At 37.0% G+C, this 26,271-nt stretch overlaps 2 protein-coding genes across 2 annotated transcripts; both read right to left on the bottom strand.

Moving 5' to 3' along the window:
- Positions 1–452: 452 nt before the first annotated feature.
- Positions 453–19,385, bottom strand: LOC117919044 (protein SCO1 homolog 2, mitochondrial). Its single transcript, XM_034836087.1, has 7 exons — positions 19,130–19,385; positions 7,232–7,358; positions 7,019–7,097; positions 1,430–1,630; positions 1,253–1,342; positions 994–1,126; positions 453–906 (listed from the first exon to the last, which is right to left on the bottom strand). The coding sequence occupies exons 1-7, from the start codon at positions 19,198–19,200 to the stop codon at positions 795–797; spliced, it is 813 nt and encodes a 270-aa protein (XP_034691978.1). The 5' UTR covers positions 19,201–19,385; the 3' UTR covers positions 453–794.
- A 5,266-nt stretch (positions 19,386–24,651) lies between these two features.
- Positions 24,652–26,040, bottom strand: LOC117919211 (succinate dehydrogenase [ubiquinone] iron-sulfur subunit 3, mitochondrial). The gene is made up of 4 exons (XM_034836342.1): positions 25,761–26,040; positions 25,446–25,684; positions 25,039–25,248; positions 24,652–24,915 (listed from the first exon to the last, which is right to left on the bottom strand). Exons 1-4 carry the CDS (start codon positions 26,028–26,030, stop codon positions 24,729–24,731), a joined length of 906 nt encoding a protein of 301 aa, XP_034692233.1. The 5' UTR covers positions 26,031–26,040; the 3' UTR covers positions 24,652–24,728.
- Positions 26,041–26,271: the final 231 nt, after the last annotated feature.

Genomic DNA, 26,271 nt, shown 5'->3' with positions numbered 1-26,271 from the left:
CTGACCTATAATTGAGAAAATTAAACTAGGAAAAATTTAAGTTGGCTCGTGCCGGTTTGTCATATCAGCACCGAAAGATGATAAAATCAGAATGAAATCGAAAAGAGAAAACGTCCTTTTATAGGTTTTTAAGCTTTTGACTTGGACTTTTTAACATTCATGTAGCAGTGGAAACTGGAAGAAGAAGTGAGCATCCATCGCATGATCCAATGCCCTGTAGCAGCATTGTAAGACCCAATACCACATAGAAATTATCTGCTTTGCAAACTGAGAGAAAAACTTAGTCAAAAACGTGCTTCATTCCATGAGTACTGTACTCATTTGATCTCAACTTGGCAAAAATTACAGAGGAAAATTGGGTTCACAACAAGTATATTCATCAGAAAAGTTTTTTTAGCAAGGCAGCAGAACAAATAAAGATTTAAGGCAGTAGAGAATTTGGCAAAGGACCCTTCAGATATATGGTGGTTTCTCATTTATGTTTAATCAGAAAAGCACGTGGAAGGAAATTTTCAAAAATAATTGAAGATGAGATTTCCAGTATCACCACTTTCATGGAGCTTCCCATGTTCTTTCCAATCAATTAGGGGGTTTAAACTCAATGCAAATCAAAGTGCCGGACCAGTGCTTGGTCAAGTGTGGAATTCAAATTTGAATAAAGCCACTGCTTAAAACCACTTATTAACATTTCCCCAATGTTTATGAAAAACAAAATTAGAGAATCACAGCCCATGTATGAAGTTTCCATTACCCTGAAGGAGATGATGATTGTGCTGATGATGGATGGTGTGGAGCTATTGCGTTATGCTTCTCTTCACTTCCTTGAGTATTTCTTGTAACAACTCCTCTGCATTGTACTCTACACCAAAGCATCTCACAACCTCCATGTTTGGGTTCATCAAATACCTGTTTGTTTTCAAATGAGTTACAAAAATCCTCTTATTTCCACTCAGTGCAAACCAAAAAAGGGAAAGTAAAAGTAGTAGGGCTTACATGTTGTGAGAAGATTCAACAAGATAATCATCCCCATCCTCTTCAACCTTCCTAAAATACACTCGGTATTCCTGTGCCATCTGTCTGATGGCAGCATCAGGTCCGGTTAATCCTACTATTCTTGAGTCAAATTCTGCAGTCCTTTCAAATAAGTATATGATAAGGTTAACTAAAAAAATATTGTAACTAAAACTATAGCAAAAAATTACCATTTCCTGTGTATATCTTTTAGCAGAAAAAAGGGGTGGGGGAGACTGACCTTTAAGATAAGCTTGAAGTTGTGAAGGGGAATCACGCTGAGGATCTATGGTGATAAATACTGGTAGAACCCTAACATTTTGTTTTGATTCTTGTTTCAAGTAAAATACAGAACGTCAGTAATTATGCGAGGAAAACAGCTGGACATAATAGATTTGGCTCATAGAAATGTACCAACCTAAGAAATCTATTGCTTTAGCCATCATCTGAACTTGCTCTGGCCCAACATCAGGAGATGAAGTACAACCAAAGTAGAGTAGGACCCAGTTCCCTAGAAGGTCCTGCTCAGTGACCAGCTGATGCTTCGCATCAATTAGAGTAAATGGACCACCAATTATTGGCCCCAAGACAACATTTCTCTCAGAGTTGTTACCCTGGCCTGACCAGAGAGGAATTAGGGGAAAAACAAAAGCACTGTCATTTTAGTCCATACAAAAAATAGTAAGAGAGGATTTAGAGGGAAAGAAAAATGTCTAGCAATGTATTTTTTTCAAAGTAATAAATTTTACTTCAGACAGTTAAAACCCAATTAGATGTTTAAGAAATGATTTTTCTTGTTCCTAATTGAAATATTTGGTTCAACCAATAATGAAGATGGAAACATGTTACCTCTTAGCAGAGAACTTTTATAATGATTAAAAAATATTTCTTTTTAAATAAGAGCTCTACATATCTTTTTATGCATAGATTACAATATTAACACCTATACAAATATGTGCTGTAGGTGTGTAACTAGTGGAAAAGAGTCCTGTGTGGAAACCCTAAATACACTGCTATTTAAAATATACAGTCATACTGAAGAAGCCAAATGGTAGCATTTATATAGGTTCATAGGACACATGCATCTGGAGGACTTCCAAAGTACCCTTAGCTGTGGATCAGGTGTCAAAAGCCTGCTAAGATGGACCGCGACGGATTAGGTAGGTCACTTTAGAACAAGTTTTTATGCTGCATTTGAATGACAAATAAAGATGAAAAGCCAATTTTTTGGGTGTCCTCTTTAATCAATCTGGGTCACTTGCTATTTCTGCTTCTATTGATTTTTTTTTTTTTTTTGGGTAGGCAAACAAGACTATATAAAAGACATCAATCAAAGAGAGGGAGGCACATGCCAAGTACATAGGAGGTAAACGAAGGATGCCAAAATAAAAACAGAAACACCTCAAACAAGCACACAAAACACCCTCTCATTAACTAACACAACCAATCAATAAAATATAACAAGGAAACATGACCATCTTGAATATATTGGCGAGTCCAATGAAAACGGATACAAATAAGAGAATCCTTTAATGTTTGATCTGAGTGTTGAACTCCATCAAAGTATCTTCGATTCCTCTCTTGCCAAAGAATCCAAAACAAGCAAAGAGGGGCTGTTCTTCAAATCTATTTTCAATTTTGGCCAACAAAATGTCCATACCATCCCTCTAGCAAATCTTTCATAGAAAAAGGGAGGACCCAAGAAAAGCCAAAGAGAGAAAACAATAAATGTCAAAGATCCCTTGCATTTCCACAATGGATTAGCAAGTGATTCATTGATTGTTCTGAACTCATACATAAACAACAATGGTTAGCTAACACCCAATCTCTTCTCTTAAGGTGATCTAAGTTCAAAAAATTTTCCCAAACAGCCTCTCAAGCAAAAAAAACCTACTTTCAAAGGCGCCTAAGAGCCCCACACTACCTTCGAGGGAAAAAGAAATTCCTCTATCCAACTTTAAAGAAGAATAAAAAAATTTCACCAAGAAGTTCCAACTCTTGCTAACCTTCCAAATCAGCTTATCATCATCCTCACTACACTTCCCAAGCATTGGAAGCCTCCAAAGTAACTCCCAAATGATATGTAGTTCCCAATCTTGAAAGTGTCTCATGAAACCTGGGTCTCACACAGCCTGCCCACTAACGACCTCTCAAGCATTCACCACCTAAACCTCTTTATTAGAAGCAAAAGAGAAACAAGACAGAAAAGGGTCCTTTAAAGGAGCATCCCCACACCAAACATCATGCCAAAATTTTGTTCTTCTTCCATTGCTAACTATAAAACTTGTGCTAACCTTAAAGGCTTCCCAACCTCCTCTTATCACCTTCCACAAGCCAACACCATAACCCTCCCTCCTTGCAAGAGAGCACCATCCTCTAGGTTCTTCCCCAAACTTTCCCACTATAACCCGTCTCCAAAGGAACTCCCTTTCCAAAGCAAATCTCCAACGCCATTTTCCAAGCAAGACTTTATTAAGAGAGGACAAAACCTTAATACGTAGCCCTCCCAACTTCTTATCTTTGCACATGGAAGACCACTTCTCTAGATGATGTGTTTTCTTGAGGGCTCCTCCCCCCAACAAGAAGTTTTGTTGAATTTTTTGCAGTCTTAAAGCCAACATTTTAGGCATGACAAGAAGAGACATAAAATAGATAGCCAAGCTGCAAAGTGTACTTTTAAACAAAGTAAGTCTACTACCCTTTGAGAGGTATTGTCTTTTCCAAAGGGCTAACCTTCTATGGAACCTCTCCTTAACCACATCCCACATGGAGCACCCAAAAGCAAGCCTAAACAAGTGGTTAGAAGCTTCCCCACCTTGCAACCCTATAATAAGGCAAGCTCCTCAACATTAGGGACCTCTCTCACAAGAATCAACTCACTCTTATCTAAATTAATTTTCAACCCTGAAGAAGCTTCAAATTAAAACAGGACCCAACTTAAGTAAATCAATTGGTATGAGTAAGGATCACAAAATAGTAGGTTATCATCTGCAAATAAGAGGTGAGAAATCTCCACACTCTCTCTTCTTCTGCCTCCTACCTTGAATCCTGAAATGAAGTGCCGCTCCTAACTTTCTTAAAAAAATATTGAGGGTCTCCATCATGAGCACAAACAAATAAGGGGGTAAAGGATCCCCTTGGGCTCTAAAAGAAACCTAAAAGGTGAACCATTAACCAAGACAGAAAACCTAGTTGTTCAAATATTGAACTGGATCCAATCAACCCACCTCTGGCCCAAACCCATTTTCTCCAACTAATAATTTCATAAGATAATTTAAATTAAGCAATCTTATAAAATATGAATTACCTCATGTAAGCATGAAGAAGATTAATGAGCTCATAGAGTCCATAATCAATAGTAGATGTTAATTCACAACTAAAATAAATGAATTTCGAAGTCAGCGTAGCTATGCCTAAACCCCTTGTAAAGTGTGAACTATTTCCTCAAACTGTTATGCTCTTTCAGTATTTGCGACTCTAACCTTTTTAGTGTATGCTAGCTTTTCTTCTCTTCTTACCATTCTGCTCTTTTTCTCATCACTCAATCTTCTCCTTTCTTTAAAATTTTTCTATTATTAGAACCCCATCTGCTGTCAGGAACTGAAATGTATCTTTGATACCATAACAAATGCCCCACAAAGCTAAAACGGATCTCAAATATCTCCTGGGTCTAAACATCCTCTAATCCCTAATCCCATTTGTGAAGTCTAAAATCAAGAAAAATAGAGGAGGGAGGGGGGGAAGGAAGAAAACCATGTATCACCTAGCCATAAGTTTGTATGGTAAAAAATATGCATGATGCACAACTTGTGACGGGGAGATCGTCCTTTGTGTTCTCAATTCTCAAGTTTATTCAGAATTGTCATAGTTTAAAACCTTATTATTTCATCAATTTTTAGGTCAACCTTTTTTATCAGAATTTAAACTTCTTTCATAACCTTTTTTATTTTTTATTTTTTATTTTGAGATAAGAGATCTTGAAAGACATATATCCTCTTTTTCTCATTTGCATTTATCTCTATTTGTTCCAAATGCAAGAGCTTGGTCTTTATCTTCTTCAAGTTTATCTACAATAAAATCTTTCTTTTTAGTCTTGTCCAACATGCTGATCCCATTCCATTATTCCCTACTAATTTTGTTTGGAAATCACAAGTCCCATTGAAGGTCAAGTCCTTTGCTTGGTTAATGGCACACAAGAAGGTAAACAACAATGACATGTTATAGTTAAGAAGATCCTAAAAAATCCTCAGTCTTGATATTTGTTTGTTCTGCATGGAGAGGGATAAATCGATAGATCATCTTTTCTTACATTGTCCTTTGACTTTGAGACTATGGCATAGAGTATTCAAATTGGCTCATCTAGATTGGGTTCCTCCTAGGGGTATATGTGACATGATGATCATCTCATATAAAGAGTTAGGAAGATCCATTATAGGCCAGGTTTTGTGGGAAACCACTTGTCTTGCTTTGATGTGGATTGTGGGGCGGGAAACATTAGGGGTTTTTAGGACAAAGCAAGAAATTCAGAGACTCTTTAGGATATCATCCATTTCTTTGGCTTCTTTTGAGCCTCTTGTACCACAACTTTCAAGGATATACCCCCTTAATGTGATTCGACTTGGTTGGATGTCGGTGTGTGGTTCCAAGGGTGTGCTAGCCAAGCTAGCAAGGAGTGATTGGTATTTATATATTCCCATATGGGTTGTGGCACCTTACAATTGTATAGATTTACTTAGTACTTCGGAGGTCCATACTTTTTGTGTAGTTTTTTTGAGAGGATTCCGCATCCTTCTATTATACATCTTGTTACTTATCTTAATATATTCTATTATTGTTTCTCATATAAATAAATAAAAATATAGAAATTAAAAAAAGAAAAAAAAAAGAAACAATATTGCCAAACAGCATATCTAAGCAAGCCCTAAACCTACAACTTGTTGCATGATCATTACAAGAAGCGATTATCAGAGTAGGACCTTTTATTTTGCCTTGCTTCCTGAATAGGATCGAATGGAAGCAGTAAGTGGTCTCACTGGAAAGTGACTTTGGCTATATTGAGGCCTTAATTCCAATGCTCAAATTTAAGGTTCTGCTATGGATATTTACCACTCCAATCTTCCTTTCATAATTTCTTTCAAAATTTTGTGAATCTTATACCCAACAAATCATCACATAGTTCAAAACCATATTTTGCTTCCCGCCTTCTACTATCAAATTTAATTTAATTTTTTTTATAGGTAAATAGGAGAATATATTAAAGCGCACTAGCAAAAGCCACAGCCAAGTACTTCTACTGTCAAATTTAATTAAGGACTTCTCTTAATAGTTTCCAGTGTCAGCACATATACATGTTCAGAGATAACCACAACTAAATATGAATGTCCCTAAATAAGCTACTTATGGAAGAATGAACAATATTCCCACTACACAATTTGGTCAACTAAAGCATGGATGGTATCCTTTATCAGGTGCAGATGCAGAAAAAATATAAATTAAAATCTTACTTCAATTAAAAATATAAAAAATAGTAATAACAATATAAAGAAAAAAGAACCCAAAAAACATACAAAAAAAAAAAAAAAACAACAACAACAACAAAGTTACACCAGTTAGGCATAGAAATCCAAATCATTAAGTGCATGTTTGGGTACATTTCCTATTTTTTGTTTCTAAAAATACAAAATTTTATACAAAATGTAAGAATTCCTATATAAAAAGTAGGTGCATACCTTGTATACCTGAAAACACATTTTTTAAAATATTTAAATTTCAAGTATAAATTTTTCACTTCCACGTATTTTTCATATTTTGAAAAGAGTTTTTAAGGACACAAGGTAAATTTATGCTTTTTGCGTAAGTGTTCTTATATTCTGTATAAAAATTTCTATTTTTAGAATAAAAAATAGAAACTGTATTCAAACGCCACCTAACTTTCTTAATTGCAACTTCCGACACAGTAAGATAAGTAACTTAACATTTGATGATACTGGTTTGGAAAAGGGAGTACCTTTTAAAACTACCCTCCTTTCATCATTATAATGTATAAATAGTGCTCCACCAGCAATTCCCAGAAGACCAGCAGCTGGCTGCACAAATCAAAATTCTAAAAAACTGAAAAATCATCCAGAGGCCACAATCAATCACTTGATAGAAAAGGCACAATGAACTCAAAAGTCGGGACAAATCAGTATGTGGCAACAACGAGATTGGAGTAGCATACAATAATAAAAGCACTCCATGACTGAGAACCTTGGGTTTTCACAGGCACTGGAGTATGAATAGCTGGCCTTCCATTGCCATACCATGATGATCTCGAGTAGCTACGACTCTGAAATCTCCTACCAAACCTACAACAGATTCACGGTCTAGTGAAAAGAAGCAGAAACAAGAAACTATGTGGACACTGCACATGCAAGGGGACAGAGAAAGATTCTACAAGAATGTATTAGTATGACACCTAAACCTCCAGATGTTGGCTTATGATATCATTTCTAAACTTAATTTATACAAGTGTAAATTAGTAAAAGTAATACTTATTATGATCATAATAAGAAATACTTTTATTCTTTTTGACACGATTTATCACCATATAACAATACTCTGTTTTTTAAATAGTTGTGCCTAAAAATTTCAAAATACTTTCTAAAATGTTTCAAAAGAACTCCATTCATCATAATAAGAAAAAGTTTCATTCCACTTGACATTTTTTATTACTATAAAATGATACTTTGATTGTTTTTTGAATATTTCCATTTAAAATTTTCAAAATAATTTTAAAAGTGTTCCAAAAGAAGTCATTGCATTCATTCCAGTTCAATGCTATAGGCAAAATCCCCATTTTTTCACATCCTTGTAGATGACTGATTGAAGACATGTTCAAATAAATAAATAAATGATCCTTTTTCCCTCACTTAGAAGAGTTTTTCCCTTATTTCCACTTTATGTTGCACTAAAGCTACGCACATAATTGATACTTTTCTATCTAAGATGACAAACCATTACAATCACGGAGGGAGGTGTTGATTTCCTTAGAGATGAAGGTGTCCGAAAGCAGGTGTTGGTTCGCGATTGAATCGAAATCCTTTGAGATTTCAATTGATCAAGCAGGAGGGAGGCTAGTGGATACGATCACGAAGAGAGGAAGAGGCTTTGTGGAGTGGATTAAATTTGGTGCTAAAAGCCTATCCCAGTTACTGGAAGGGGTAGAGGAATTTTGTAACATTGCCGAAAGGAAGAAGGACTCTAAGACGTGGTTAGAAGGAGGAAGAATTTTTTGTTTGGCACTAAGGAGGAATACAGCAGGATGCTTTTTACTTTGCTCGGTCCGCTCTACGGAAGGACGAAGGTTTTCCATTGTGTTCCCTGAAGGAAGTGGGATGGTGGGAGGGTGGGTCTTGCTAGCCAATAAACTCAGAAGTCTTGGGATTGTGCCTCCTACTATTAACCTTGAAGTTCCTGAAATGGTCGTCTCCTCCCAAGGTTTGACTAATAGTCCTGTTAGAGGTTTGTCTTATGCTGAAGCAGCTAAGCTTGGTCGCAGGGGAGTAGAAGAGAAAGTGTGGCTCCAAATTGGGGAGATAAATTCTTTCAGCAAACTACAGGATTTAAGACACTGTCTTGTGGGGAAATGAGGAGAGGGGGAGCCCATTTCACTGTCTTCCCTAAGAATCTGGGCCAAAGCCTTTTGGAGATTAAAAGGGGAGATTCATCTTGCTTTTCTTGGAGACTCTCTCATTCTTTTTGAGTTTGAACTCTATTCGGAGGCGGAGCGGATTCTCTCAGAAGGACCTTGTTTTTACAGGAGGAAAAGACTTTGGCTAGATAAATGGGTCCTTGAGGCTGGTTGTGTCAGAGAAGGTGTGGAGGTGGGTGAAGTGTGGGTAAGATTGTTAGGCCTTCCCCTCTTTCTCTAGGACAATGCCTTTTTCAAACAGTTTGGCGATGCTTGTGGGAATTTTGTAACGGTTGATAAGGACACTGTTGGGTGTCAGAATTTAAACTGGGCGAGGATTTTGGTGAGAATAGTTGGTGAGAACACTCCTAGTAGCTTGCAGATTGTGGTGCAAGAGCGTTGCTTTTCCATTCCTCTATGGTGAGAGTTTTCCCCTCGAGTTTCGGCAGTGGAACCATGCGGAGGTGGCCATAAGCTGAAGGTTGGGGATGACTTGGAGTGTGATTCACGCGCGAGGGCGAGAGTAGAGTTGGCCACTTTCTCAAAGGAAAAAAGTATAGCTTGTGTGTCGCATTTGGAGCAGAGTAGGGGAGTTGGTGATGTGACGAAGCTCTTTGGTCTTTTGATCCTGCACCGCAGAGGGATGGTTCTGAGACACTGATTGAAAAGACAGAGTTGGGCCTATCTTCGGGTGGGGAAAAGGCCCAACAACTTGGGGTTGGTCCAAGTGTGAAGGAGAAGTCTTTAGAGGCCTTTGTCCAGAACAAGGATTTGGGCCCAAGTCATTAGGATGGGCCTACTTCCAAAGTCAAGACAGAGGAATGAGCTGGGTTGTTTGACTAAAGCCCAAGGGGCCTTAGTAGGCTCTGAGGGCTCGTTTAGGAGGTTAGAAGGACTGGCCCAAATCCTTCCCTCTTTTGAAAGGGCCTCTGTGGTCTCGCAGAGAATGATCTCGTTCCAGGGAGATGAAGGCAAACCTCGCGAGCCCCAGCTTTTTGTGGAAGATGTCAAGCTTGTTCTTGAGCAGCGAATTCACCTTGTTTTTTATGCTTTGAGTTCAAACGCCACGAACGACGCATTGTTGGAGGAGGCCGCTCGCTCAGTCCTTTCTCTCAAGGGGGTCGGGTTATTCTCTTCTACTCCTTCTCCTTTTTCTTTGCCCTCCGGCGCTAAAGTCTTGGAACCCTTGGTCTATTGGGAGGACTCGGGTAGTTTTTTGATGGTTGGTGATGCTTTGGAGCTAGGGCCTTTACGTATTGTTCAACTAGATGGCTCAAAGGTCCAGTGGCCCTCTCACCTAGGGTGTTTCGAGGATAACGAAAGCAAGGAAGGTGCAATCAAAGGCGCTTTCTTCGACAAGACTTTTGGAAGATTGCTATAATTCAATAGATTCGTGGGGTTGCCGGTGGATGGCTTCGAAAATGAAATCTTGACTATGTTTCAAAGTTTAGAGTGTAGAAAAAGGGGCAAAATTTATGTGCAAGGAGGAAAAAAAGAATTCTTTGCTTAGGTCCAGAGTCGAGAGAGGGTTACGAAAGCTAGAGTGTTCCATTAAGTATAGGTCCCCCTTAGATTCAGGAAAAATGAGCAGGAAATTTGTTGGGGAGTGTTCAAGAAGTGTTGATGTTAATTAGAATTCTCTCTTGGAATGTCAGGGGAACAAATGATAAGGACAAAAGAAAGGTAGTGAAGGCCTTTTTAAGGTTACAAGGGGCAGACCTAGTTTGTTTGCACTAAACAAAATGCAAACTCATGTCGGATTGGGTAGCAAGAAGTTTGGGTTTTGGTAGATTCGTGAATTGGGGAAGTGTGCACTCCAGAGGATAGGTAGGGAGCATCTTAGTTTTCTAGGACTGCAGAGTGTTGGAACTTCTTGAGATGGAATCAGGGCAGTATTCCATATCGTGTTGGTTCAAAAATTGCGATGACAATTTCATTTGGATTTTTACCGGCGTTTATGGGCCAGTCCATTATTCTGAGAGAAAATCCCTTTGGTCTGAACTTGGGGATATTAAGGGTTTGTGGAGTGATCCTTGGTGTGTCGGTGGTGATTTCTATGGTTAGATTGCCCAGCAAAAGGAGAAATTGCCTGAATTTGTCTTCAGTAATGAGGCGTTTTTCAGAGGTAATTGATGAGTTGCAGTTGAAGGATCTGCCTCTGGTTGGGGGTTCTTACACTTGGTATGGAGGTTTAAATAACAGATCAGCTTCTAGACTCAATCGTTTTTTAGTCTCAGAGGACTGGGAGAGTCACTTTTCCAACCTTTCTCAAAGCTTGTTGCCTAAACCCATTTCTGATCATGCTCCTATTTTGTTGGATAGATGAGGAATTAGAGGCAGAAAAACCTCTTTTCGCTTCGAAAATACGTGGTTGAAAGTGGAGAGCTTCAAAGACTTGGTCAGGAAGTGGTGGTCTTGCTACAATTTCAGCGGATCCTATAGTCACATTCTTGCTTGTAAGCTAAAGGCTCTAAAGCAGGATCTGAAAATGTGGAATAAAGAGGTGTTTGGAAATGTCTCTTTGAATAAAAACGTTGCTCTTAGTCAGATTGGTTTCTGGGACGCCAAGGAAAGAGACTGCGGTCTCTCTTTAGAGAATAGTGAGGCCAGAAGGCGGGCAGTGGAGGAGTTCAGCAAGTGGGCAGTCTTGGAAGAAATCTCTTGGAGGCAAAAGTCGAGAATTGTGGTTGAAAGAAGGTGATAAAAATTCAAAGTTTTTTCACAAGATGGCTAATGCTCAAAGAAGAAAGATTTTTTTTTTCTTCTATTACAGTGGATGTTAGGAAGTTGACTGAGGTAAAGGAGGGGGTGGTTAATGCGTTCCAGAATATTTTGTCAGAAAAAGGAGATTGGAGACCAAGTATTTCGGGGTTGCCTTTTTCTTCCTTGGATAGTGTTTAGGCGGGGCTCCTTGGGGATGCCTTTTCTATGGAAGAGGTCCAGACTGCAGTCTTTGGTTTGAATGGGGATAAAGCCCCTGGACCGGATGGGTTTACTTTGGCTTTTTGGTAATTTTGCTGGGACATAGTCAAGCACAAAGTAATGGGCTTTTTTGCTGAATTTCACAGTTCTAGCCATTTTGAGAGAAGCTTAAACTCCACTTTTATTGTTCTCATTCCTAAGAAAGGGGGTACAGATGATTTAAAGGATTTTCGTCCTATAAGCCTGGTGGGGAGTCTTTACAAGATTCTAGCTGAAGTTCTAGCTAATAGATTGAAAAGAGTGGTGGGAAATGTGATTTCGAACTCCCAACATGCCTTTGTGGAAGGTAGACAAATTTTGGATGTTGTCCTTATAGCAAATGAGGCCTTAGATTCAAGACTAAAAAGTGCAAAGGGTGGAATTATTTGCAAGACGGATATTGAAAAAGCGTATGATCATGTGAACTGGGACTTTTTATTAGCAATCTTGGATAAGATAAGATGGGGTTTGGGACTAAATGGGTGAATTGGATGAGGTGGTGTATTTCTTCAATCCGTTTCTCAATCTTGCTTAATGGTTCTCCTGTAGGCTTTTTCCAAAGTTTAGAGGCCTAAGACAGGATGATCCTCTCTCTCCTTTCCTTTTCATCATTTTAGCAATGGAGGCGTTGTCTTCTATATTGAAGAGGGCTTTACAAGGAGGCTTTCTTGAGGGTTTCATGGCTAGTGGGAGAGGAGGTGAGGGTGTGGTTGTTTCTCATCTTTTATTTGCTTATGACACACTAGTTTTTTGTGATGCAAGCAAGGAGCATGTGGAGGTCTTAAGTTGGGCTTTTATGTGGTTCGAAGCGATTTCTGGGCTAAAAATCAATCTTCACAAAAGCAAACCGATTCTAGTGGGGGTGGTTCCTAATTTTGAGGACTTAGCTAGGGTGTTGGACTGTAAAGTGGGTTCTCTTCCTTCTTGTTATTTGGGTTTGCCTTTGGGAGTTGCTTTCAAATCATCTCGGATTTAGGATGTAGTGGATGAGAGATTTCAAAAGCGGCTCGCTTTGTGGAAGAGACAGTATATGTCCAAAGGAGGAAGGTTGACTTTGGTAAAGAGCACTCTTTCTAGCCTTCCAATTTACTTTATGTCCTTATTTATCATTCCTCGCAAGGTGAGCCCAAGGTTGGAAAAGATTCAAAGAGACTTCCTTTAGGGGGGAGGAGCTTCTCAAAGTAAGCCGCATTTGGTGAATTGGTCCATTGTTTGCATGGAGAAAAAGGATGGGGGCTTAGGTATTAGAAACCTTTCTAGGTTGAATAAGGCTCTTCTTGGAAAATGGTGTTGGAGATTTGCTTCGGAACAAGACTCTTTATGGAAACAAGTGATTGTAAGGAAATTTGGGGAGGAAGATGGTCGTTGGTGCTCTGGCGATTCAAGGGAGAGTCATGGAGTAGGGCTTTGGAAGGCGATTAGGAACAGGTGGATGGAGTTTAGCAAAAGGGTGGCTTTTAAGGTGGGAGATGGTAGAAGAGTGCGGTTTTGGAAGGATAGGTGGTGTGGAGAGGATTCTTTGGAAGAAGCTTTTCCAAGATTGTACTATCTTGCCTCCTCCAAGGATGCTTGGGTAGCTCAATTATGGGATCAGTCCAGGAATTTGGGTTATTGGAACCCTGTTTTCACAAGACTTAACAATGATTGGAAGATGGAAGAGGTGGAAACCTTTTTCAGTAGGTTACATGGTCATGCGCTTAGAAGGGGGATTGAGGATGTCATGTCTTGGAGGGTTTCAAAGAAAGATCTCTTTACAGTTAAGTATTTTTTCTCTTCCCTAGCTCCTTGCATTGGTAGAGAGTTCCCTTCAAGCTTAGTTTGGAATCCTTGGGTTCCAAAGAGAGTCAGAGGCTATCTAGGGAAGAATTCTAACTATGGATCAACTAAAAATGAGGGGTTGGGTCTTACCAAGTAGGTGCTATTTGTGTAAAGCGGATGAAGAATCAGCAAATCATGTGCTTATTCATTGTCCCAAGGCAGCTATGATTTGGCACCTTATTTTTGCTCTTTTTGGTGTTCATTGGGTTTTGCCCAATTCTATCAAGGAAACCATTCTTGGTTGGAACGGCACCTTTGTTGGAAAGAAAAGAAAAAAGGCGTGGAATGCAACCCCTTTATGCTTATTTTGGACCTTATGGAAGGAAAGAAATAGAAGAATCTTTGAAAATACTGAATTAGCGGATCAAGCTATTTTACGGTTTTTTTTGTACATGTTTTTGGACTGGGTTAGGGTGCATGTAAATTGTGCTTCATAGTCCATTTTCGATTTCATTGATTGGTTAGGTTGTAAGTAAGGGTTTTTTTGTTTTTTCTTTCCCTTTGGCCTTGTTGCCTTGTATACTTCGTGTATACTTTCAGGTGTACTTCAGGCTTTCTTTATACAATTGCTATTACTTATCAAAAAAAAAAAAAAAAGCTACGCACATATAGAAACATATAATAGCCTCAATTGATCTTAAACCTTTAGTTTCTAAAGTATCTCCAAGTTTTACCTCACAATTAACTCTTGCTTTGCTTTCATCAAGTAAAAACACAGTTACATATTGGCCTGAACTCCTTTCATTCATCTTGATTCAATGCTATAGGCCAAAAACCCCTTGTTTCACACCCTTGTAAATAATTGATTGAAGACTTTTTAACAATAAATAAATAAAAGGTCATTTTCCTTCTCTTAGACATCAATTTTAACCATGCTGTCATTTCTATTGCACCAAAGCTACACATTACACACAAAGATATGCACATGCACACACCCACACAAAGATGGACATAAGTGCATACAAACGCTCATGCAACACACACATGCAAATGCACAACATGCACACACACAGAAACACATCCACCTGTCCGCACAAACATGTGTGCGTCCCACCCCCAACACATGCAAGCACACACCCACGCCCCACAAACTAGTGGGGGTGAGTCCCTCACGATGTATTAAAAAAATGAAGAAAAAATAAGGAATAATTTTGCTAATTTAAGTCCTTTAAATTCGTAATTAGTTAGTATTTGGTATTTGAGTATCATTAAGAACTTGAAAAGTTCTTGAATTGAAACATTCTTCCTAAAAGAAATTCATATATTTCTTGACTTTCTATTTCATAAAAAGTCTCTTTTTTTTTAAGTTCACATTTGACTTCTTTCTTGAATCTAGAAAATCTTCATTATTAAAAACTTTTATCACAAAAACTTTCTATAAAGTTGAGTTTTTAATTCTAAAAAGGTAGTTTCTATATTCTTTTAAATTCCATTATTTGGAGGATATTGGAGTTTTTGGACAAAATAAAAAAATAGGACCCCAAATAAGTCTCTATATAGGTTAGGTTCCTTTTTCATTGTTTTATTGAGTTTAGGATATTCTAAATATATAAGGTTAATTAGTAAAATGAGATTGATGATGAATAATAACAACTTATCTACATATCTTACAATTTCCATTGTGAGACTCTATTTCTTTTTTTCTAGGTGACGGTCTTACAAGGCCATAGTGAGACTTTAAGGTTTCCCATTTTTTTATATCTTTTTCTTTTCTTAGTTTTATTTTCTTGTCCACATTATCATAATTTTAGTTCCTTGTTCTTCTCATCATATTCTAAAAGAGTAAAGCCTTACCCAACCTTATGTGATTGTAGATAACCACCTTATAAGTTATCCAACATCATGGAGACATAAATGCACAAACACACACACCCATTGACATACACAACGAAATGCATACTCACATCAACTTACAAAAGCACAAAGACACGCCAACATATGCAAGCATGGATCCACACAAGACACAAACACACATGAAAACGCCTACCAGCACCCCATAACTCCAAACCGCTACTCTCCCCCCTCCCAAAACATTCATATATTAGCCTAAATTATTCTATAACCTTTAGATTCTAAGTGGGAGGAAGAGGAAGAGAGGGGTTAATCGTGTCCCATCTCTTGTTTTCCGATGACACCTTGATTTTTTGTGACGCCGATGCAAAACAGTTACAATATCTTAGCTGAACATTCATGTGGTTTAAGGTAATTTCAGAGTTAAAAGTTAATCTGAGGAAAATTGAGGCCATCCCAATGGGGAAAGGCATTTCTATGGAGACTCTTGCCTTAGTCTTGGGTTGTAAGATTGGGAGTTGACCTACCTCCTACCTGGGTCTCCCCCTTGGGGCCCCTTACAAATCCACTAAGGTATGGGATATAGTGGAAGAAAGATTCAGGAAAAGGTTGTCTCTTTGGAAAAGGCAATACCTCTCCAAAGGTGGTCAACTTACCTTGGTAAAAAACACCCTCTCTAGCCTCCCAACCTACTTTCTTTCTCTTTGTGATTCCCAAGAGAGTGTGTGCAAGGCTTGAAAAGATCCAAAGGGATTTCTTATGGGCGGAGACGCCTTAGAGAATAGACCTCACTTGGTGAGTTGGAAGGTTATTTGTGCTGCTAAAAAGTATGGAGGCCTGGGCATTCGCAATCTAGCTATCTTTAACAAAGCCCTACTTGGGAAGTGGTTGTGGAGATTTGCTAATGAGAATGAGTCCCTATGGAAGCAAATTATCTCTAGAAAGTACGACCTTCAAGAGGGGGGTGGTGCTCCAAAGGTGTAAGAGACCGTTATAGGGTGGAGGTTTGGAAGGCCATCAGAAATGGTTGGGAGAACTTTCGAATTCACTCCCGCTTCATCGTAGGGGATGGCACTAGAGTGAAATTTTGGAAGGACTTGTGGTGTGAAAATCAATCTCTGGAAGATGTTTTCCCAAACTTGTTTAATCTAACCATCAACAAAGAAGGTTGGGTTGTTGAGGCTTAGGAGGAGGACGGAGTTAGGGCAGTTGGGGGCTTCATTTTAATAGACACCTAAATGATTGGGAAGTGGGGGAAGTAGAAAGCTTGTTAAGCAAGCTTCATCCTTTGACCATTAGAAGAGGTGTGGATGACTTGCTCCGATGGAGAAAGAACAAGAATGGAACCTTTTTAGTCAAGTCTTTTATAGCTCATTCTCAAGGGGCATTAGACCTCCTTTCCCGACTAGAATTATTTGGTCGCCTTGGGTTCCAACTAGGGTTAGCTTCTTTGGTTGGGAGGCGGCTTGGAGCAGGCTGCTCACCATTGATTTCCTGAAGAGAAGTGGCTAGAGCACCCCCAACAGGTGCTATTTGTGCAAAAATGAGGAGGAAACCACAGATCATCTTCTTTTGTTTTGTGAAAAGGTCAGAATGTTATAGCTTCTGATCTTCTCCCTTTTTGAGGTGCAATGGGTGATGCACTCCTCTGTGAGGAGGAACCTCTTGGGATGACATGGTTCCTTTGTGGGCAAGAAAAGGGAGAAAGCTTGGAGAGTTGCCCCCCTTTGCTTGATGTGGACCATTTGAAAAGAAAGGAATAAGAGGGTCTTCAATGATGTTGAGAGGAATGACCAAGAAATCAAATCCATTTTTTTGTACACTTTTGTGAATTGGGCTAGGGTATATATAGAGGAACACACTTTCTCTTTAATAGATTTTGTAGATTAGTTAACTACCAAGTAAGGATCAAACTTGTTTGCTTTTTTTCTTCTGCTCTTTTGTATCCTGGTATACTCCGTGTATACTCTTACTTTAGCCTTTTTGGCTTTTAATGAAATTCCTTTACCTATCAAAAAAAAAAAAAAAAGAATTAAGTTTTATTGCCTTCATTAAGTAAACACACAGACACAAAGACACACATATATTAGCCCAAACTAATCTAAGATCTTTAGATTCAAAAGTATGACACACATACCACACATATGTAAATTGGTTTGAATTGTTCTAAAACTTTTAGACTCTAAAATAACGCGAAGTTTTAACTTAGAATTAACTCTTACTCTGCTTTCATCAAGTAAAACTAGTATCTTGAAGATCTTGACAAATAACATAAGGAATACACTATGGCACATCTTTCTAAATAAGGCAACTAGGGGCATCCAAAACAAATGCAAAATGCATAAGGGCTCAATGTCAATCCCTGGGAAACCTATGGGAACTTGAAGCACTTCTCTTACCTCAAACTTTTTCTCATCCCATTTACCACTCCAAGGTCATGTTTTTTTATTTATACATATAATTGATGCCTCTTTCTTTTCATAAAACCTACCAAATTTTCTAAAGAAGAAGCCAGCATATGTTTTGCATCAATAAACCTCGCATATGGTTACGTCCATAAATACTTTGTGCAAGTTTTCTTCATGAAACTTTTCCAAGAATTGCCTAATCAAGAAATAACTTCTACTGCTGATCTCATTAATAGAAGAACAAACTAGTTTCACAATGCCCTTGTGTCTGGTCTTAGTCTATAATCACTTTCTCCCAAAGTTTTAAAGGAATTGCTGATGAGTTTCATATTATGAAAATCAGAGCAGTTCTCATCTATATATGAACCTGAGAGCAATTCCAATCTTGTCGATCAAGTTAGTGATATGATCACACCATAATTACCAAACATTTGCAAGCCTCAATAAAAACACCAGCTTTTACAACATTTCCAGTTTCATCTTTTGCAAACTTCCACAACTTCAAGTACCATAATTTCTCAACAATTATAATCGTAGCAGGGAACTTAAGATCCCTGCTAGGTTTTCATTGAATAATTTGGGAAAATACATTGCCAACTTTCTTAGAGTCTTATCTTCCAATGAATTCCTTCGGACGCCATTTTTATGCATCCATGTTTGCATGGTATCCAAGTGTAGCCTTCAATGTTCCATACTCCAATTTCAGATAAAAGCACTATTTCACTTCTTTTAAAAGGTTCCGGTTGAGAAGTGCTTCCCTGGCACAGTGTCCAAGTATAGCCTTCACTTTCTTTGAGTCTTTAGCTTTGGCATTTTTTCTTAAAGCAGTGTGAATGTGCAAAGCTTAAAAGGTTTAGAATTTCCTCTAATTTTCTTTATCTTCGAAAATGGTATACCATGTACATAGAGAATCCACCAAAATAACTTCTATGATTCAATTTTAATCCTCTAGAGTCGAAACTAAAGCTTAGCCAGATCAAGGTGGTAACAATCTCCATTGCTAGCGCTGCAACTTTTGTTTGCCATTTCTTGTTATTCTTTCAAACAAGCTTATTTTGGAAGCTGCTTCTCACAACCACACGTTCATCTAGTAAAGCCAAAGTTGCTACCATCAAAACCATTGTAAAAAACCTAAAAGATCGAAACCAAAAAAGCCCCAAATACTATTTCATATTGGAGTTAGCAATTCAGAATACATTCCATTTCAACGGAAAAACAGTAAGCAAATTGAACCCCATACAATGAATTGAGCAAAGCATTTCAAATATCAAATCACTCTTTGGATTGACATTAGGTTTTTGAAACAAACCAGGAAAAGAAACAGAGCACACTGAAGAGTCGGGTCTACAACAATTAAAAAAAAAAAAAAACGAATACAGTCGTGTAACAGAATTCTCCTTCAAAAGGGAAAGACAATGCAAATGAAGAATAAGTAAGAAGGAAAAAAATAAAAGGGTGTTAAAGTGACCTTCGAAGTGGATTCAAAGCCTCTATCGAGCACTTCTTCGAGGCGGAAAGAACAAATCTGGACAAGGACATGGCTTTTGGTTTCTCAGCAACCGCTCTTTCGACCGAGCGCCTCCATTTCTACCGGCTCTGTTGAGGAACTAAGGAGGAGAAAATAGCTTTAAATTACTTTTGAAAAAAAGAATTCTTTGACAAGAAACCGGAGATTTTTCCTTGTCCTCCAAGGTTTACGCAGGACTCCGCCCAATATAAAAAACAAACCAACCTAAGTTCAATTTTGAATCAGAGATTCAGAAAATCCAACCCATGTATTTTATTTTTTTATAAGAAGTGAATTTCAAAAAAAAAATTTAATTTTGAGGGATTTTAAGGAAAATATAGAAAATGTGATTGGACCGTATAGTCAAGATTCATGAGTAAAATTTATTGGGTTTAAATTGTCTTTTCCATGGCATGCTAATGATGAAAGAATTTGTATATGGTTCTTAATTAATATAAAAATCAATGTTGGTAAAAATTCTAGAAAATATTGTAGGAAATTTGGAAATATTTGTTTTCAAGCAATTTTCTTCTCCCCATATATGAAACTTTTACTAGTGTCTCCCCCCCTTCTATACAATCACAAATTCAATAATTACTTTTGGAAAAAAGATTCAAGGAAAATTCCATTTGAAGTTATAGGATATTTTAAAATATGAGAATTTCAATAAATTTTCAAGTGAAAAATTTTGAAGTTTTTATAATTCATTTATGAAAAAGAGGATTTAGAGTTGATGTAAAATACACTTAAGCTAGGTTTGGTTCCTAGAAAATTTGAAGGAAGATGTGAATGAAAGAAAATAGAGAAAAAAAATGGAAGAAAAAAAAATGAAAAAAAATAAAAAAAAATGGATTAAAAAATAATAAATTATTTTTATATGTTTTTTTTAAACTTATTTAATTTATTTTTCTCCATTATATTAAAATTAAATAATTTTAAAATACATAAAATTTTAACTAATTTTAATGATATTTTATTTTCTTTAGTACTCTTTATAGTGAAACTAAATATAAAAAAATCATTTTTTTTAACATTTGTTTTTTCTTTCTTTAGTACTTTTTGGAACCATGGCCTAAAAGAGATTATGAAAGAATAAGGAAGAGAAAATTGAAAAGAAGAATAAGATAAGAGAAGCTAAGCAATTAATCCATTTTTATTGAACAAAAAAATTTTTATTTATAGACTATGAGCAATATAAATATGGTAATAATACAAATATGGTAATAATGTTGTCATACAAATTTAAAACATTCCCCTCCCCTCTATTATAATAATAATTATTCTTAGCATGTCTCATTAAAATCTGATTATGGAAAATCTCGATAAATGAAGATGAGTATAATATTCTTTCAATATCCTTTGAACTACCTTATTAAAGTTCAAATATGTGTTTCAAAGGCACATGAATAATGGAAATTGTGAAAGATAAAAGACTCAAATGACCTAATTTAGCATGAATTGGTGTTAGCACTCTAAATATGGATCTAACATATGTTTTAAGCTTAATTTCAAGTAAAAAGACAAAAAGAATGTAAAAAGAAGAGATCATCCTTAACCAAGATAGAGAAGGAAGGTAAATCATGTAAAGAATGAGATTTGAGACTTATGGGCATGATGATGGTCTAAGCAAGGTCATAAGATGTATGTCATGAGCAAGAGGGATGAGAAATGAAGGCTAAGGAGAGAGCTTAAAAGCAAGCAACCTTGGGACAAATGGTTTTAAGCTTTGGTTAAAAGTTCAAAAGTAGATCAAAGTCAAACTCGAACATGTGCAACAAATTTATGAAATGATTTTTATGATGTTTCTTGAGGTTTTTTATGTCAAACTACATATATGACTTTGAAGTTTAAAAAGTCACAAATATAATAGTTTGAAAGTTTTATAAATTATAGTTGAAACGAGGAAGATATGATCTTTTTGAAGTGAGATAGCACAAAATTCATGTTGAGTTTGAGATTTAAAACTAAAATGAAACTCAACAAAAAAATAAAATAAAATGGTCAAAAGCTAAGTTCAAAATTCCTATGAATTTCAAAATCATTTCAAAGTAGAGATGAAGAAATTGAAAAATAGTAGGAGTTAAGTTTTAAAATTGTAAAAAAATAAATAAATAAATAAATAAAAGGAAAATGTGGAGTTCGAAATTCAAATTTCCAAAATCACCAACAAACCATGTAGAATGAACTTGAAATCTTGAACCTAGCCTTCCAAATTTCAAACTCCACCTCCCAACTTCAAGCCACACAACTCCCAAGTTCCCAAACCTCAATCTTGGGCCTTCCAAGCATCCACTAACCCAATAAGAGTTCAAAATGTTGAGATTCATACTTTATTTATTTATTTGAGATATTTTTATCTATTTTAGGATATTGTGGAGCAATAAGGATATGTCACATGTCTTACGAATGAATTTTTTTTTATTTAAATAGGTTTTGAAAGTAAGTACTTTTTTTTGAATAACCTAGCTTTGTAATTCCCTCTTAGTTTCAATAAAAGTTTAGATTTTTTTTCTTTTCCTTTTCTTTTCCATTTGATTCTCTTGGTAACCAAACATGGCTTTGTACTGTTTTATTACAATATTATTATCATTTGAGTGCTAAAATGTATTATTTTTTTACCGAAAAGACTTTCAAGAATAGGCTTGAAAATGTATTTTATTGCTAGGACACATGTGACTATCATATTCAAAACAAATTTAGCTACCTCGATGAGTGGTTAAAAACTGCAAGATTGTGATGCTACCAAAGACGGATCAAGAACCTCTAGTTGGATTTGATCCAATTGTAGGAAGAGTGTAAATAATTTCTATTTTTATTTTTGGGAATTATTTTTATTTTATTATATTAGTCTTATATTTTTGGAAAATGTCTTATTGAGAATTATTTTTTATTTTATTATATTTTATTTTATTCTATTAGTGTTATATTTTTTGGAAGAGTCCTATTAGGATTGTGCTAGTGGAATCTCATTCCTTTTATAAGTAGATTCTCATTCCACTTTGTGTCATCTTCTAATTACAAGTAAATTCTCATTAGGATTGTATTAGTGGTCTATAAAAGCAGGTCATCATTCTCTCTATATATGAATACCAATTTTTCATAGAGTTTTTTGAGGAGTATTCTCATACATCTATTTGGAGGAATTTTTTCAAAACCCGAGCTGCTTACAAAGTGCACCCAAGGTGAGATCTGGTTGTTGAATCTTGAAGGTAGACCATTGATACCCTAGTGCACCGAGTTCGTTTTCGAGGAGGATTGATCTATTTTAAGGACAGTGTTTGTCACGTCTCAACCGATAAGTTTTTCTTCTTATTTATTTTATTCTTTGTTTATGTCTTTTAGGCTAGTATTTTGTTTCCATACCCTTAAATCCAACAACTCATAAGGAGTTTTACCAGTTTTCTTGTAAGGCATTTTATTTTGAATATGACATGCAGATAAGATAGCTTTCTCCCACAAGTTTAAGGGTGCTCTTGAACTTACCAACATTACATTCATCATTTCTTTTAAGGTCCTATTTTTCCTTTCTGCTACTCCATTAGACTAAGGGAAATAAGAAAGAGTAGCTTCATAAATGATCTCATGATCTTCACAAAAAGAATTAAAGGGGTTGGACTCATACTCTCCTCCCCTATCAGTTCTAAGCCTTTTAATTTTCTTACTTAGTTGATTTTCCGCTTCATTTTTGTACTTGATGAAAACATCTCTTACTTCGTCTTTGTTTCTCAAAAGTATACCCTTGTATACCTTGAGTAGTCATCTATGAAAGTTATGTAGAATCGTTTACCACCTCTAGTCATTGTATTTTTTAGGTCTCTTAAGCCACTGTGTATTAAATTTAGTAGATATGATTCTCTTTCAACTGATTTGCAAGATTTCTTTGTGGTTTTAGATTCTACACAAGATTCACATTTTCCCTGGTTTTCTAAGGACAGTTTAGGGATTAAACTCAATTCAATCATTTTCTTCATATATGAAAAGTTCACATGTCCTAGTCTACCATGTCAAATATCACAAGAATAACTATGTAAGCAGAAGAAGAAAATGCATTATTATTGATAATATCATAAACATTTAACATAAATAAACCCTGATTACAATAGCCCTTTCCCACAAATGCATCATTCTTAGTTAAAATTATTTTATCAGAATCAAACAAAATCCTCACTCTTGTTTTCCCAAGCAGAGATATTGACACCAAGTTCAAGCAGATATCTGGCACATGAAGACATCACAGATGACAAGCATTTTTCCAGAGGTTAGCTTGAAGAGAACTTTCCCTTTGCCAATCACTGGAGTAAATCTAGAATCACCCATGAACACTTGTTCCTCTATTTCCTTTACAGTGGTATAGGAAGTAAATGCACTTCTGTTCCCACAGATGTGCCTAGTAACCCCAGAGTCTACCACCCAGTCATTCATATTGGTGACCATGCTCACCTCAGAAGAGATTACTACTGTGATCACTTCTATCCAGATTTGCCTTTGAATTGGTCTTCTCAGTTCTCTTCCAATGGTGACATTGAGTTGCATGGTGTCCAGACTTGCCACAGACAAATCAATTACCCCGTTTTTTAATAGTTGAGTTCTGGACCTTATTTGATGCATTGGGCTTGGTCCTAGAGTTTTGTTTCCTGGATCTATTGTTTTTGGGTTTAAATTTTTCTTCTACTTCATTAACTTTAGAAGACAATTTCTTAGTTTTCTCAATATTATCCCTATTTCGGTTTTGTTCCTCAATCCTAATATAGATTATGACATCCTCTAAGGACATTTGTTTCCTTTTATGTTTCATATTATTTTTATAATCTTCCAAAACTCTAAAAGAGTCTCTACTAAATAACCAACCGCAAAAAAATCAGATAATTTAATACCTTCAATAGCTAAGTCATTAATCAACAAGTGGTTATCATGAATTTGAGATGATACATCTCTATCTTCAATCATTCGAAAATTTCTAAAATTCCATGACATATTTCTGAATTTCTGCATCTTACAAAATATATTTTTTATTCGTTGCATCCCAAATTTCTTTTACAACTTTAAATTGACAATAAATATTAAAAAAATTGATTAGAAAGGATACTCATAATAACATGTCTAACTTGTTTATTTCCAATTTTCTATGTTAGTAACAGATGAGAATCATCTTTTGGTTTTGGGTCAATTACAGAGAAAACCATTTCCTGTCATCTCTTAAAGAATGTCCCATTGAAGGGATCAATTTTAGAGGTATCAAGATAAGTATGAACTAGGAAAGCTTCCATTTGGATATATTTCAAGGACAATGTTTGTCACGCCTCAGTCGGTATTATCTTCTTATTTATTATGTTCTTTGTTTGTGTTTTTGGGCTAATCTTTTGTTTCCATACCCTTAAATCCAACACCAATGGTATTTTAGCAACACAGATTAATTCATCATGGTGATCAAGTAGGGCCTCTGAATTCAAAGGGAAAGAGGCACACTACAACCAACTTTTTCATGTCCATTCTAACTGATGCAAGTTCCATCAACTAGCTTGTACAACTCACACACACAGATGTGACTCAGAAGTTCAATTTACTGGCCTTCAAACAACTCCACTGGCTGAGAAACCAAATGCCTAGTCTTCATCTTGTGGATGGCATTTGCAGGGTCTAGGCTTTTGGGGCAGTTGACTGTGCAGTTCTTTATAGTCCTGCATCTATATAACCTCTTTAGGTCCTCCGGCAATGCCTGCACTCTTTCATCCGCGAAGTCATCCCGGCTGCCAACACAAAATTCATACCATATATGAAAGAGAAATAGTTGAGAGAATTAGGGATAATAAACTGAAAAGCAGAGGACCGTCCACCATTTTCACTAAATAACCAAGTACTGAAGAAGAGACCTGTCGCAGATCCATCGATAAGCATGGAGCAAAGCTGCTGGTCCAGGGAATTCTTCTGGGTTCCACCAATAGGAAGGGCATGAAGTACTGCAGCAAGCGCATAGTATGCACTCATACAGCCCATCTAGCTTCTTTCTGTCTTTAGGCGATTGCCTGTATTCTCGCCCATCCTCTGGTCGCTGTCTTGCCTTAAGCCATGGCTCGATCGACCTATATATGCATGTATGTATGTCATCACATTAATCCACACCATTTATTGAACTTCAACAAAAATATGTTATCATTATACCATAGTGGTTTTAATTCCATCTGTACCCGTAAAAGGGATCATAAGTATTAATTCAAATTGACTAGCTTCAGACGTAAACTAGTGGCCTGTGGAAGTTAAAGATGCATGGTCATCTTACTTGTACTGCTGGTAGAAATTGGTGAGATCAACCACTAGATCCTTAATAGCAAACATGTGGGGGAGAGGAGTGATGGTGGTGGGCTTGGTGGTGTCTGCATCAATGGGCCTCAGACAAGCCACCGTGTTGGTTCCATCAATATTCATGGCACACGACCCACATATCCCTTCCCTGCATGACCTCCTGTAACTCAGGCTCGAATCTTCTTCCGCTTTTATTTTCTGTAGTGCGTCCAACACCTAGACAATCCCAGATACATTAATAACTGAAACACCCTAACATCTAGTGTGGAGTGTCCAGAAAAGAAGACTTAACCATGGGTCCACATGTCGACAGGTCCACAAAATAAGACTGCAGATGGGGCTTGGTGTTGGGAAAATCTGGGTTCCATCTATATATCTGGAATTCCTTTTTCAAGGCATTGAGGTTCTCTTGGATGGTGCCTTGTGTCTCCACCGCTGCTTCCGCATGTTCTTGTGCCAATGGATGCCCTTCTAGTACTGGAAACCTTTTCGTTCTTGTGTCTGCTTTACTGAATAAACCAGCTACCTTTTTGTGGCCATGGCGGATCCACCTCTTCAACATCCCCCTCTGTCACCCCTTCCACATCCCTCTACATGTGACTGCTCACCAAACGCTCTCCATTTATAATTACAAGGTTTGTGCATGCCTATAGACACGTGGTTTCATGGAGGATACGTGTAATCTTGTACCGCGCCCCCACTGTCGATGGCGTGTCATCTACTTTGGGCTTGGGCCCATCTGAGTCGGTGCAGCTGTACGTTGGGCCTGATCTTTGGCCCACACTTAAAATCAGGGCTAAGTT

The sequence above is a fragment of the Vitis riparia genome, chromosome 7, assembly GCF_004353265.1.
Source record: "Vitis riparia cultivar Riparia Gloire de Montpellier isolate 1030 chromosome 7, EGFV_Vit.rip_1.0, whole genome shotgun sequence".
NCBI lineage: Eukaryota > Viridiplantae > Streptophyta > Magnoliopsida > Vitales > Vitaceae > Vitis > Vitis riparia.
Note: the sequence above shows the minus strand (reverse complement) of the source record. Positions and strands in the feature narration are given on the sequence as shown.